The following is a 13,869-nucleotide window of genomic DNA, read 5'->3' as shown; positions in this document are numbered from 1 at the left end:
CATCACCCTGGGACCCAGCCACACTAACTTTCACTACAGCCTCCAAATATCTACAGCTCATTCAACCACATTCATCAAAGAGTGAGTGCCTTGGCTGTGGAGAGCTCACCAGGACTGCAAGTTTTGAGAGAAGGGAAACAAATGATGTAGGGCCAAAGATCAGCCCAGATATTGGCTTAGAAGCACTTACAGTCTATGGCAAAGCAAAGGAAGAATGCAAACGGCATGTGGCATTCTCACTGAGCTGTGGAATTGAATGCCACTGGGGTTTCTAGAATTTGCAGTCACTGTACAGAAGAGAAGGGAAATGAGCAAAGAAAGAGCTCCAGAGCACCTCACAAAGTTCCCACTGAGTCTTTGGCTGCATACTAAGTTCTGCTCAGATAGAGACACCACAAGGTTGAGCACAGAACACCTCCAAAGCTGTGAGGTGGACAATTGTCAAAGCTCACACAGTGTTCAGAGATGTTCAATATCCCACCAGCCACAGCGGAGAGACCACATTGAAATAGCTGGGCATTCAGTACAGAGCCTAGAAATGCCACACCTCGGGAGCAAGTCTAAGGTAGAATGAGAACCCACATTAACAAAGTTTAAAAACAAGGCTTCAAAGGCTTATGCTGGTCTGTAAGTAAACAAACTGCCTGCTGGAACAACTCAACACAGAATTAATGGAAACAACAAGACCAAGATATTTTACATCCTAACCTAAAATATCCAGCTTTTACACAAAAACTTCTAGACATGGGAATGAGAAAAACGTGACCCATACCAAGGAGAAAATGTTTCAATAGGCCCAGGAATGGCAAGGACAATGGGATTAGCAGATGATAACTTAAACACAGTTATTAGAAGTAAATGTATTGTTCCAGAATTGAAAGAGAAACATGAAAATGATGAAGAAATGATTAAGGAAGGATCTCAACAGAAAAACGACACTGATAATGGAGAATCAAATGGAAGCTTTAGAAGTGAAACATGTAGAAGAGAGGAGCCCTGTGATAGACCCACAGGTACAAAGTCAAACATTTTTTGACCAACACTCTAAATAAAATCAATGTCAAAAGGAAAGTCTTTTCAAATGCATCTTGACCCCACACCAAAAACTAATTTAGGTACTTTTTTTTTTTTGAGACAGGAGCTGGCTCTGTCGCCCAGGCTAGAGCACAGGCTCAATCTCCTGGGCTCAAGAGATCCTCCCACCTCAGCCTCCCAAGTAGCTGGGATAATAGGCATGCACCACCACACCCAGCTAATTTTTGGGGTTGTTTGTTTGTTTGTTTGTTGAGGCTAAGGCTGGTCTCAAACTCCTGGGTTCAGGCAATCCTCCCACCTTGGCCTCCCAAAGTGCTGGGATTACAAGTGTGAGCCACTGCACCCAGCCAATATAGGTCTATTCTAAGACCTAAATGCAAAAGCTATAACTACAGAGGTTCTAGAAGAAAACATAGATCAATATGTTTGCAAATGTGGGCCAATGAAAGATATCTTAGGCAAGACCCAGGCAGTGGTCATTGTAAAAAGAAACAAATGATGCAACGGACTTCATTATAATTAAACCCATCTGCTTATGAACAGACACCATTAAGAATATGCATAAGAAAGACACAACTGGTAAAAAGTGTTCCCAGCACATATATCAAAGTACTTGTATCCAGAGTATTTTAACAACTTGCACAACTCTAATAAAAAATAAAAAATAAAAAAACCCAGGTAAAAACTAGGCAAGGGACTTGAACAGGCACTTCACTAAGGAAGACAGATAGCTAATAAGCACACAAAAAAGTGCTCAATATTATTAGTCATCACAGAAATGCAAACTAATGCCACAGTGAGATACCACAATGAGTCACCCAACAGAATGGTTAAAAGTTTAAAGCTGGCAATACAAGATTTTTTGGAGTACCCTAAGAAACGGGCACTGCTCATTGGAGTATAAATTGTCACAATAGCTTTGGAAATCTGTGTGAAGTTTCTTATAAAGTTAAATATACCACTACACTGTGGCCCAGCCATTCCATTCCTAGGTATTTACTCGGGAGAAAGGAAAACAAAAGTCCACAGAGATTCATACGAGGATGTTTCTATCAGCTTTAATCACACAATAACTGTAACACATATCCATTTTTAGATTAGAGACCTTAAAATAGATACTGCACTTGATCGTAGCCAAAAGGCCAAGAAGCCATGTGAACCTTAAAAATAGGAATGTGCCAGGGATCAGAAATGGATGATTAGCTAGTAGGCCCAGCTCTAGGGCCATCAGCCTAGAGGCAACAAAAGTCTCACTGCTGTTTTGTGGCAAAGAAACTTCTACCTCTCTCTGCCTTCTTTCCAACTCTCTTGATCCCTTAAAGAAATTTAAAAAAAAATCAATCACCCAACATTTGCACTCACACGAAAATTCACACACCCTCTCATAAACTGTCTCATACACACTAACACACATACTCACACATATACTCACCCATTCCACACATTCACGCATACGCACACACAAACTCATGAACATTAACACACTCTGAAACACATATTCACTCATGTACACACTCAACAACACAAAGTCACCCACACATTCACTGTCATACACACATTCACAGACCGTCTCACTCTCACATATTCACACTTTTACTAACACACATATACATTAAACACATAAACATACATTTGAGCACTAACACACATTCACTCACAAAAACTGATGCATACTCACACTCAAATACAAACACATTAACATATTCACACACCATCTCACTCACATATTCACACATTCGCTGACACATGACACACACAGACTCACTCTCCTACACTCACTCTCACACAATCACTAGTACACATACACATATTCACCATCTCACACACACTCACAGAGATGGGCCTGGTTTTGATGCTCCAGGTGTGGAAGCCCTGAGCCCCCAATAGTGATACAAGGGATCCTGGGGCCACTGGTCCAGCCTGCTGTCCCTCACCCTTCCTTAAATGTGTTATTCATTTCTGAGAAACTCAACCAGTGCCCTGAGGACCCAACCAGCCACTGCCTGGGCCTACCTACTGGATAGTCCTGTCTACTGAGACTATCCAGCCTGCTCAGCTGGGTTTCTTTGCCTGGGTCCGTGGGCCGTGAACCCTAGCTCATAACCAACATGCGCAGATAGGGCATTCTAGAATGCCTTGTAGACCGAGCCCCAAGTATACACCAGTGTTAACAAAGCCACTGTGGCCCTCACCCCATCCAACCCCATCCCCAGCCAACCTCACCCCCAGTTTCCCACAGCAGAGATGAGGCCGGCTGGAACACTGAATGAAATTTATTGAAGAGAAACATGTACTGAAACCATTGAAGAGAAGGGAATCACAACACAGACAGAAACTGCAAACGGCCACCACAGGACACAGCTCCCACACAGGTCCCGGGCCCCCTCCTCCTGAGGTTCCTGGCAAGACGCCTCATCTGCTCCTACTCCTGCTGCAGCCCCCACTGCCACCTCCCTCCTTCCTGAGGGCCCCAGGGTCTGCCTCTTGCCAGGACGGTGGACTCTGGCAGTGTCCACTGGCTTTAGGGAGCCCCCTCCCAAGCCCATCTGCTGGGGCAGGGCCCTGCCCTATGGCCCTCACAGGACAGTCACAGGACATTGGAAAACACAGCAGGGAACACCCCATCAGGTCAAGGAAACTGAGTCAAGAGTAACAACAGGGGTGGAACACCAAAGCACAAAGCTCCTCAGGAGCCTCAGGCAGGGCAGCCCTGCTCCGTCCTGGGTCCAGTTCTTCCTCCCACAGTCACAGTCACCATCGTGGTCACGGGGTGAGCGTCCACCGTGCCCTGGCGCTTCCTTCCTGTCATCTCCTGGGACTGTGCTGGGGGACTCCGGGGAGGAGCTGCTCAGAGAAGAACACACACAGCTCCACAAGAACAAGCAGCCACTGGCCTAGATCTACACAGGGAAAGCAGAGGTGGTGCTGATGACGCGGGACAGCAGTGAGCAGAGCCTGGGCTCACAGGAAGCTCCCAGCATGTGCCCAGGGCCCAGAGGCGGCCACCTGGGTGGGTGCACAGCACACTACTTTGCGCAGGAACAACGACTAGCGGTGGGTGGGCGTCTGCCGGATGCGTGGGTCACTACAGGGGCCTACACAGGTGAGGATGAGCTTCCTGGAACAGGGGGCAGCCTGCCCCAGGAGCGGTGAGTTAGGGAACCCCTCCTGGGAGACCCAGGCATCTGGCACCCTTGAGAGGGCCTCTTTCCCCCTGTCATCTCCCAGCTCAGGGCTGAGGGAGTTTGAGACAGACGTCTTCAGGTGCCTCCACCCAGGCCACGGCTGGCTGCTTAGGGGATGCCTCCAGGCTGGATTCCCCAAGGTGGCAGGATTGGGGCTGGCCTTGGTATCGGCATCTGTTGAGTTGCTTTGGCCATGGCAGCCCCAGGTTCTCCTTGCCTGATCTCTCCAGGAGTCTGGCGGCCCTGTACAGAAACAAGCAGAAGAAACAAAACCCCACCAAGTCCTCCCTTTTCCTCCTCCTCCTTTGCAACAAAGACTTCCCTTTGTTGCAACAAAGACTTCCCTGGTCCAAGTCAACTGTGAGGGCACTGGCCTGCCGGGTACCCAGTACCCCTGCTGGGGGTCTTCTCATCAATCTTTGGTCTTCTTGCCTGCACAACCTCTGGCTGGCACTGGGCTCCCAGGGCCTTAGGGTCTCCTGTCCTCACTGGCACAGGGCCTCCAGGGTGCTGCCTTCCTGGGGCTCCCCTAGTGCAGCGTAGATGATCCTGAAGACGGGATGGACCCTGTGGCCTCCCCTGCAGGGCTTTACCTCTGCCCCCCAGCTCTTCCTCACCAGCCCTGGCTCCTTCTGGCAGGGGCAGACCCCAGGCAGGTTCCTCCAGGTCCCATGTGGCCTGGGGGCCAGTGGGCATGCTCAGCTCAAAGTCCACAGGGTGGGTATTTAGGGGTGGGTGGATGAGCAGGACAGAACTCCCAGCCGCACCTTCTTCAGCTTCTGCTTCGTTGAGGTCCCCATCTGAGGCCCAGGCACCCCATGTGGTGGATGCAGTGGCTCCCTGCTTTCCTCTCCAGCACCTCTTCGGGGACCTGGACCTGACCCCCACTGAGCCTGTTGCCAGTTGGTCTTGGTTGCTGAAGTCCCTTCCAGGTGGCAGAGAGTGAGAAGGCTTGGCCTTGGTCTGGCTGCCCTGTCCCTCTGCCCCACTCAACTCATCTGCTGTTTGTCTGGGCTTCTCTTTCCCCTCCTTCCAATATCTCTTTTGTCTCCTTGGCCTGTGGTAGGAAATGTTGCCCTGTTCTCCCGAGCCTACTTGGCCCTGGACTTGGGATGGCTCTTGTCCCAAGCCCACTTCCCGTTTCCCGACTCAATTGCAGCCTGTTTCTTCTGCTTTACCAAGAGCAGGTTGGAGGGGTTGATGCACTGTACCCTGATGTGGCCGTCTTCCCCACAGCTATAGCAGAATGTGTGGCGTTTCCGTTTTCTTGAGCCTCGAGAGCCAGCCCTTGCCACGCCACCCCTTCGGTGTTGGCCTCTGCCCCTCCGGCGCCGGTAGCCCTGGGAAGGCCTTGCATCAAAACTGTTGCCAGAGGCAGGGAGAGGTACTGCCCCAACCCCAGTGATCCTGGCAGGTGGCCTTGGGGCTACTTCCAGCCCCTCCAGGCTCTCCCTATCTGGACCTAAAGTGGCCTCCCATTCCTCCTCCTCACGCAGGAGCTTCACCAGGGCCAGGAAACCAGGAGGCTTCCTTCGCTGTTTCATCAGCTTAAGCTTATCTCGGAGTTTGTCAGGAAGGGTGGCCCCACTTAAGACTCGTTTCAGGCGAGTCTGATTCACGTTTCTACGTGATACCACATTGTTTTCTACAGCTCTTTGGAGCAGGGGTTCCAAACGTAACACAAAGCTAGATACTTTCTCTCCTGCCTCCTGATAGGCCTTACACAACTTCACCTGGGCAATTTTATGGCTCTCCACAGGTCCGAAAACCTGCTGCAAGGCAGCCAGGCACTCCTCCACAGTTATGGAAGCATTGCTGGCCCGGAGCCCACTGACCACCTGAAGAGCAGGGCCCCGTAAGCATTCCATCAGCCTCCGCCTCTTTTCCCCCTCGGGCACCTGCCACATCTGTAGCATCTCAGTGGTGTGCTCAAGCCAGGCATCAAAGGCCAGTGCACCTGGGATGGATATGGTGTTCCCAGAAAACACTCTTAGCTCTCGGTACAACATTTGTTCTAGCAGAGGCTGCACTGCTGCCCCCAGAGTCTGGGCCCAGGTCCAGAACTCTGGTGATATAGTCACTCTTGGAGCCGAACAATTGGTGTCCGACCCGAGGACTCGGTTCATATCTGACACGGTCCGCCTCTCCTCTTCTAAGAAGCGGTTCAGTCTGTTGAGAAATTCCCCATCTGAGTTACGGGGTTTTACAATCACTTCCCAGGGCCCCCCCTTTCCTGGTATTTCCCTTGGGAGCAAAGCATAGTCAATATCTTGTGCCAGCTCCAGTAGAATCGCCTGGGCGTTCTCCTCCCTCCTAAACATCCTGCCAATCACCCTGTATCGGCCCAGGGGCCTGCAAGCCTCCTGGAGTGTCTCCTCAAACTCATCCTCGCCACAGTCCTCGGGGATCCCCAGGATGAGCATGCACCTCTGGGTGTTCAGGTGCTCCCCCCGACACCAGTCCTGTAACAAGGTCAACGGCATGTCCTCGAATCTCTGCGGATACTAATTTGGGGGGAGTGATCAGGGCGTGAGGCACATATCTGGATCAGCTCTTAGGGTGATCGCAGAAGGCCCAGGTCTCCACAGCCTGTGAATGCGAGCAGGGCGAGAGCGAGGTTAATGCCCACCTCTCCGCACGCCCACATCCACGCCCACCCCCACCCCCACCCCCAGCCGCCCTCCTCCCCTGGCGGCGCCTCTGCAGCCAGGCCCCGCCCCTGCCCAGTCCCCCACCCCCACCCCCCGTGGGGTCTCTGCTGGCCTCAGCCCCCTCCCCGCGCCGCCCCAGGACCCTGGACCCCTGCCCTGAAGGCTGTTTCAGTTCTGACAGGGCGGACAGGGGAGGGGCGGCGGAGTCTCCCGCAGCCCAGCGTCTCCCTCCCCAGGTGGGTCTGTTACCTTCTCCCGGGGCAAGGTCCCTTCTGGTCGGGGTCCCCACAGGGCTCTCCGGGGGCTATGCGCGGCGGCGGCGGCGGCGGCGGCGGCGGCGGACGAGGGTCGGGCGCCCCGGGCTCCCAGCGCGGACGTTCGCTCAGACTGTGGCTCTCCCTCGCTCGCGCAGCACGTGGGCCAGTGCGCCGGCGCCTACTCGCCGCGGCTCTCTGCAGTGCGGACACGGGGCGGGGGCGCGGCGGTGGTGCAGCGCGGACCCCTCCGCGTCGTCCGGGAGACCGCAGGGCCATTGGCGCGGACGGGTCACGAGGCTGGGCTCTCGCCACCGCCCCTGGGGGCCCCAGGTCCCCGGGTGACGTCACCTGCTCCTCTCCCCTAGCCCCCCCGCCACGGGGGCCCCGGGCCCCTGGGCACACAAGCGCCCGCCCACCCCCAACCCCACTGCGGTGTCCAAAGGTCTGTGGCGGCCAGTCCCCGTGCCTTTGGCTCTCACCACAGTGGTTCCTGGTCCCGGCTCCTGCCCCTCCCGCACGTGCCACGGAGGTGCCAGCGGGGCGAGAGGTCTGCACCCCGGCGTGCCCACCAGAGGGCCAGGGAGTGGTCTGAGGTGCGCCCGGCAGCTCTGCATTATGGCCAGGGCCAGGGAGCCGGGTTCTGGGGCCTGTTCACCTGCTCTTGACCTCCCCCTCCCCGTCCAGGACTGGTCCTCTGGCTGGCGAGGCCAGGCGAGGCCAGGGGCACCTGGTGCGGGTGCCATTCCGTGCAGGAGATGTCCCAGGCACTCATGCAGGTCACGCACACCACCCCAAGGAGGGTCCGCCATCTCCCCGCTGTCCATCCCGCTGCTGGGACCTGCAGCCCTCCGGCCAAAGCGCTTCGCTGCCCAGGTGCCAGTGGACAGGTTTACAGGGACCTTTCCGGTTTTGCGCCCTGCAAATCTAGTGACTTGGGAAACCACTTCCAGGACTTGGAGCCCAATCCCTTGGGCCTGCCCTTCCTTGGCAGCCGTGCGCCGTGGGTTCTATTGTATCCGTTTGATCCCAGGGCAGCAGCCAAATGAAGAAGGGAGTGACTGCCCCTCAGGCAGTGGGCCCAGGTGTTCTGTGGGTCCTGCCTGCTCTGCCAGCCGCATGCTCAACTCCTATTCACACAGCTTCAGCTCCTCTCCAAACACACGAAGAGGGGCTTGTGGTTGATTTTCAGGCCAGGTTCACCCATCCAGCCAAGTCTGGGAGGCCACCTTGCAGTGAGTGGGGCACAAAACTGTCCACTGACTTCCTGCCCCACCCTGAGTTGGTCAATGTTCTGCTCGTCAGCCTGGCACTTGTCAGGGACCAAGAAGAAATGGCCCCAAGGGCTTTTTCCTGGTCAGACAGAATTCCTAAAACATCTTTACAGGAGTTATTTCATTTGCTCCTCACCAGAACTCTGAGGCAGGTATTAACATTATCCTGATTTGACTCATGAGGCTCAGAGAGATTAAGAGACATTTTCAAGGTCACACACCGTATTGAAGGTAGAATTGAGACTGGATTTTAAATTAGTGCCCATCAGTCTTTGGGTAGAATTGGGACTATTTCTCCCCTGGTTGCTTTATGACTATTAGAATTTATTTCTCTCATTTTTGTCCATTCACAGTCCCTTGCTTTGTCACTCCAAGGGCTCAGCCAGCTTCAAACTGAACCTTCATCTGCCCAACTTGAAGGGGTGGAAACAGAGGTTCAGAGAAGGGACACTACTGGCCCAAGGTCACACATTGAGTAAATGACAAAGCTTGAGATGTCAAGGGGAGATGCCAAGTATTAGTGCCAAGGCAGAGGGGCGTGTCTGGAATGTCTCCGGAAAGAAGCCTGCGAAGTTCCCAGACAGATGCAGTGATCTGTGGATGTTCTGGGCATTGGGAAAAAAGAATTTGGAAACACTGGTATCAAGACAATAGATGTGAATATGTCCAATTTGAAAAGTTTTAGAACTCTTTTATATTGGAGTTAACCTTTGCCCTTGAAACCAGTGTAAATGTCTTAATTACTTTTGCTTCCCCATCTCTTTGCATGGTAGATAACACAGCAGCACCAAAGTTGGGGAACTGATGGATAAACATTATTACTTGTAAAGTGAAAAACATAATAGAGCATGAAGGAAGCAACCTCCACCGGGGTGGCCTTGCCCTGGCTTAGACCAGTAGTGACTATCGGGGTCACAAAAGGGGCAGATTCATGGGCCCCACCTCTGCAATCTGATCTGCTGAGTCTGAAACAGGCCTGGGAATTTTTTTAAGAGTTTCTGGTAATTAAATACTTTATAAAATACATTCTGCAACATTTAACATACAAAACATACTTTAAAAGTACATCCAGTACTCCTGAAGGTAGTAACTGGATGAAGACATAGAACACTGCCAGTGAGGGTAAGCACCTGCAGATTCCTTCCCTGTTGTCTCCCACTCTTGTCCTCCATGTGCATTTCTTTGTGCTTTTTCTGCACATGACTATATCCCTAAAAAATTGTCTTTGTCTCTTTTATACTTGGTAGAAATGATATTATACTATTCATTTTCATCACTGTATTAACTAATTATTGTTTGTGAGAATCACCATTTTGATATAAGCAAATTTTATTCCTCAATTTTCACTTCCGTATAGTATTCCATTGTGTGTGTGTGTACCAAAATTTATCAATTTTCTCATTGACAGATATTGTTTTTCCCCATTTTTACTATCAGAAACAATGCTGCTTTAAATATTCTCGAAGAGTTCCTCTAAGTTATGTACCTAGCCATGGCATTGCTGAATCAAAGACTGTCTTTAGTATTCAGAGACATTGCCAAATTGTCTTTTGGGTTGCTGTACAAGTTTGTGTTTCCATCAAGCTCTATATCGTCACTAACATTTCATATTGTGTGACTTAAATGTTGTTAATCCTGAGGAATGTCAATTGTTATTATGCTTTTATGTAGAATTTCTATGATTATGAATTAGATTTAATACCTTGGTTGGGGGGGCATTTTTTATTCCTCTTACTTGAAATTCCTATTTTTGTCTCAATTCTCAACTGGGGTGCTTCTCTTTTTTAATTCCTTCATAGGAGTTATTTGTTTACTTTGGACATTTCTTCCCATTAAGTTACTATTCCTGCACAACCAGTTACCCAAAACATACTGGCTTAAAACAACCATTTTATTCTGCTCATAATTTTGTAAGTGAGAAATTGAGAGAAGGTTTAGCTGGGCAGTTCACTCATGGGATCTCTCATGTGGTTGCAGTGAGATATGAGTTGAGAATCGAGTCTAAAGACTCAACAGGGCTGGGCACCCAAGATGGTTCATTCATATGGCTGACATTGAGTCACACTTTTGGTACATGCAGCCCAAAGCACGCTAATTTTTATAGAAGCTCAGATAACAATAGCTCCTCTGAATCATTATTATTGGATCAATTAAGTTTTTTATTTGGACTTTAAGAAACTTCTCTGGGAAAATACACAAATGGACAGAAATTACTCCTCTTAATTTAAGACCGTTACGGGTTGAATTATGTCTTCCCACACCTCAATTCATATGGTGAAGTTCTAATCCTTAGTACCTCAGAATGTGACCTTATTTGAAAATAGGGTCATTGTAGATGTACTTAGTTAACATGAAATTATGCTGGAGTAGTGTGGGCCCCTAATCCAATGTGACAAGTGTCCTTACAGCAAGGAAATTTGAACACAGAAACATGAAGATGCTCAGGGAGAACACCATGTGAAGATGAAGGCAGAGATTGGGGTGATGCTTCCACAAACCAGTGAATGCCAAAGATTGGCAGTAAAGCCCCAGAAGCTAGGAGAAAGGTCTCTGAGCAGATTCTCCCCCACCACTCTCAGAAGGAACCAACACTGACAATACTTTGATGGTCTTCTGGCCTCCAGAAATGTGAGACATTCCATTTCTATTGCTTTAGCCACCTAGTGTGGTACTTTGGTACAGTAACCCTAGAAAACTAATAAAAAGATTAAACTGCAAATCTTCTAATGGTAAAAATGCTGTAAGGTTTCTGAAATGGAATCTGGAATAGATGGCGTAACTATTTAATAATGAGGATACATGAGAGCCAGAGGAGAGCAAAGGAATGACTTATAAGATTAAAAAAAAAAAAAAAAAGAATCTGGAAGTAAAGAGACAAGAACAACTCCCGGGAGTGGCCAAAGCCCGTGCACCACTGCATCCCTCCCCCAGAGCCTATGTCCCACCACTATCACTGCCGTCCCCAAGAGAAAGGCTGAAGGGGATGCTAAAGGAGATAAATCCAACATGAAGAACAAACTACAGAAAAGATCCAAGAGGTTGTCTGCTAAACCTGCTTCTCCAAAACCAGAGTCTAAGCCTAAAGAGGCCCCTGCAAAAAAGTAAGTGAAGGTACCCATAGGGAAAAGGGTAAATGCTGATGCTGGCAAGGAGGGGAATAACCCTGCAGACAATGGAGATGACAAAACAGACCAGGCACAGAAAGCTGAAGGTCCTGGAGATGCCACGTGAAGTGTCTGCATTTTTGATAACTGTGTACTTCTGGTGACTGAAGATTTTGAAATACTATTTTTTATCGAGTTTTATAAAAATTCATAATTTTGTTTTACTTTTTTTAAGCTATGTTGTTAGCACACAGAGCACTTCATTGTTGTTTTGGGGGGAAAGGGGCATAGGTCACTAATAGAATGTCTATGAAGCTGGATTGATGTGGGGAAAACACATTTCCCTTCTAGGTTTGAGAGACTTCCTATTGGTTCCCAAGAGGAGGGATTCCCTGACTTTGACACACATGGCCACCTTGGCACAAAAGCCTTGGTATGGAAAAACAAATTGTTTTTATGTCCTCTTCTCCCTTTCCACCTTTCATCATAGACTTAACTCACTTAAACCCAGACACCTGTTGGGACCTGAACCCAAATAATTGGTTACCAGTGTGTCAGGCAATCTGGACTTTCCAGTGATGCTACTGAGATGGTGCCCCTCAAAAGAGCAGCGGTTCTGTTTCTAGATTGTGGATCATCAGATAAATTCTGCCATTTTCATTTCACTTCCTGAAAGTCAGGGTCAACTCATGAAAGGTTGTTAAAACAACATGCTAGTGGGAATTGAACAATGAGAACACATGGACACAGGAAGGGGAACATCACACTCTGGGGACTGTTGTGGGGTGGGGGGAGGGGGGAGGGATAGCATTGGGAGATATACCTAATGCTAGATGACGGGTTGGTGGGTGCAGCGCACCAGCATGGCACATGTATACATATGTAACTTACCTGCACATTGCGCACATGTACCATAAAACCTAAAGTATAATAATAATAATAATAATAATAAAAGAAAAAAAAAAAGAAAAAAAAAAAAAAAAAAAACAACATGCTAAATGAGAAATGTCAACCTTCACTCTAAACTTTCCCTGTTCAGAGCATCAGATGAAGTCTTCATTGGGTTTTATAGTGGCTTTCTGATTTTTGGTAGTCCATTGAAGTAGGGAATTTGAAATGTTTTATACTGTGAATGATTGTCTGCCCATGACCTGCCTGAAATACCATGATTGTTTCTGGAAAGTATCTTTAATAAAGCTGGATACAGTTTGGCTTGGGGAAAAAAAAGAATCTTTCTTTTACAGGTTAGATTTAAGTAACAGTTGGTCACTATCTGTTCCCTTTTCATTTGCCTCATTGTGCTCTAAATAAGAACTTTTACATTGTTCCTGACCAACAGAAGGCCAGGGCCCCCACAAGAACAGGCCGTCCTTGATCATAGGATGATGTAAAGTTACAATTACCAATTCTTTTTAATCATAAAATTCCCACACAAACAGATAGTGATTATGGGTCAAAGTTTCATTTAACTCATTAGTGAGGGAGGAGCAGAATGAAGAGCTGGTTCGAAAAGATTTGAAGGACTTATAGTTTTGGGGGAAGGAAATGATGAGGTAAATTGCTAAGTTAAATTCAAAACTGATTTACACCTTGAGACAATAAGGCCATGGCACTTATTTCCCATCCAGGAAAAAAAAATCACACCTTTGTTACTTTACAGAATTGTAAAACATTTGGGCTAAAATGAATTTTAATCAATCAAAGTTAAATTTCTGGGAACAATCAAGTGAATCCAGAATTAGAAAATTATCTAGCCCAATATTAAAAATTCAGAGTCATCATTTTGCAGCATTTTAAATTTAAAAACTTTAGAGCTGTTTTAGGTTACCAGCAACACTGAATAGAAGGTAGAGAGTTCCCATGTACCTCCTCTACACTGCTAACACACAACCCCTGCCACTACTGACATCCTGCACCAGAGTGGTACATTTGTTACAACTGATGAAAATACATGGACATAGCATTGTCGCTCACAGTCCATAGTTTAATTAGGATTCAGTATTAGTCTGTTCTCACACTTCTATGAAGAAATACCTGAGACTGGGTAATTTATAAAGAAAAGGGGCTTAATTGACTCACAGTTTCGTATGGCTAGGGAGGACTCAGGAAAGTTACAATCATGGTGGAAGGGGAAGCAAACACATCCTTCTTCACACAGTGGCAGGAGAGAGAATGAGAGCCACGTGAAGGGGGAAGCCCCTTACAAAACCATCAGATCTCATGAGAATTTACTATCACAAGAACAGTATGGGGGAAATTACCCCCATGATTCAGTTATCTCCACCTAGTCCCACCCTTGACACGTGGGGATTATTACAATTCAAGGTGAAATCTAAGTGAAGACACAGAGCCAAACCATATTATTC

General features: G+C 48.5%; 1 protein-coding gene across 2 annotated transcripts; it reads right to left on the bottom strand.

Annotated features, from left to right (window-relative positions):
- Nucleotides 1–3,296: 3,296 nt before the first annotated feature.
- On the bottom strand, nt 3,297–7,316 carry PNMA3 (PNMA family member 3). 2 transcript variants are annotated; one of them, XM_054545215.1, is made up of 3 exons: nt 7,121–7,299; nt 5,399–6,809; nt 5,088–5,277 (listed from the first exon to the last, which is right to left on the bottom strand). In XM_054545215.1, exons 2-3 carry the CDS (start codon nt 6,701–6,703, stop codon nt 5,215–5,217), a joined length of 1,368 nt encoding a protein of 455 aa, XP_054401190.1. In that variant the 5' UTR covers nt 6,704–6,809; nt 7,121–7,299; the 3' UTR covers nt 5,088–5,214. The 2 variants fall into 2 exon arrangements, with proteins under 2 accessions (XP_024096773.1, XP_054401190.1); XM_024241005.2 differs by having other exon boundaries at nt 3,297–6,809; nt 7,121–7,316.
- Nucleotides 7,317–13,869: the final 6,553 nt, after the last annotated feature.

Source organism: Pongo abelii, chromosome X (assembly GCF_028885655.2).
Source record: "Pongo abelii isolate AG06213 chromosome X, NHGRI_mPonAbe1-v2.0_pri, whole genome shotgun sequence".
Taxonomy (NCBI): domain Eukaryota; kingdom Metazoa; phylum Chordata; class Mammalia; order Primates; family Hominidae; genus Pongo; species Pongo abelii.
This window is presented reverse-complemented; position numbering and strand designations above follow the sequence as displayed.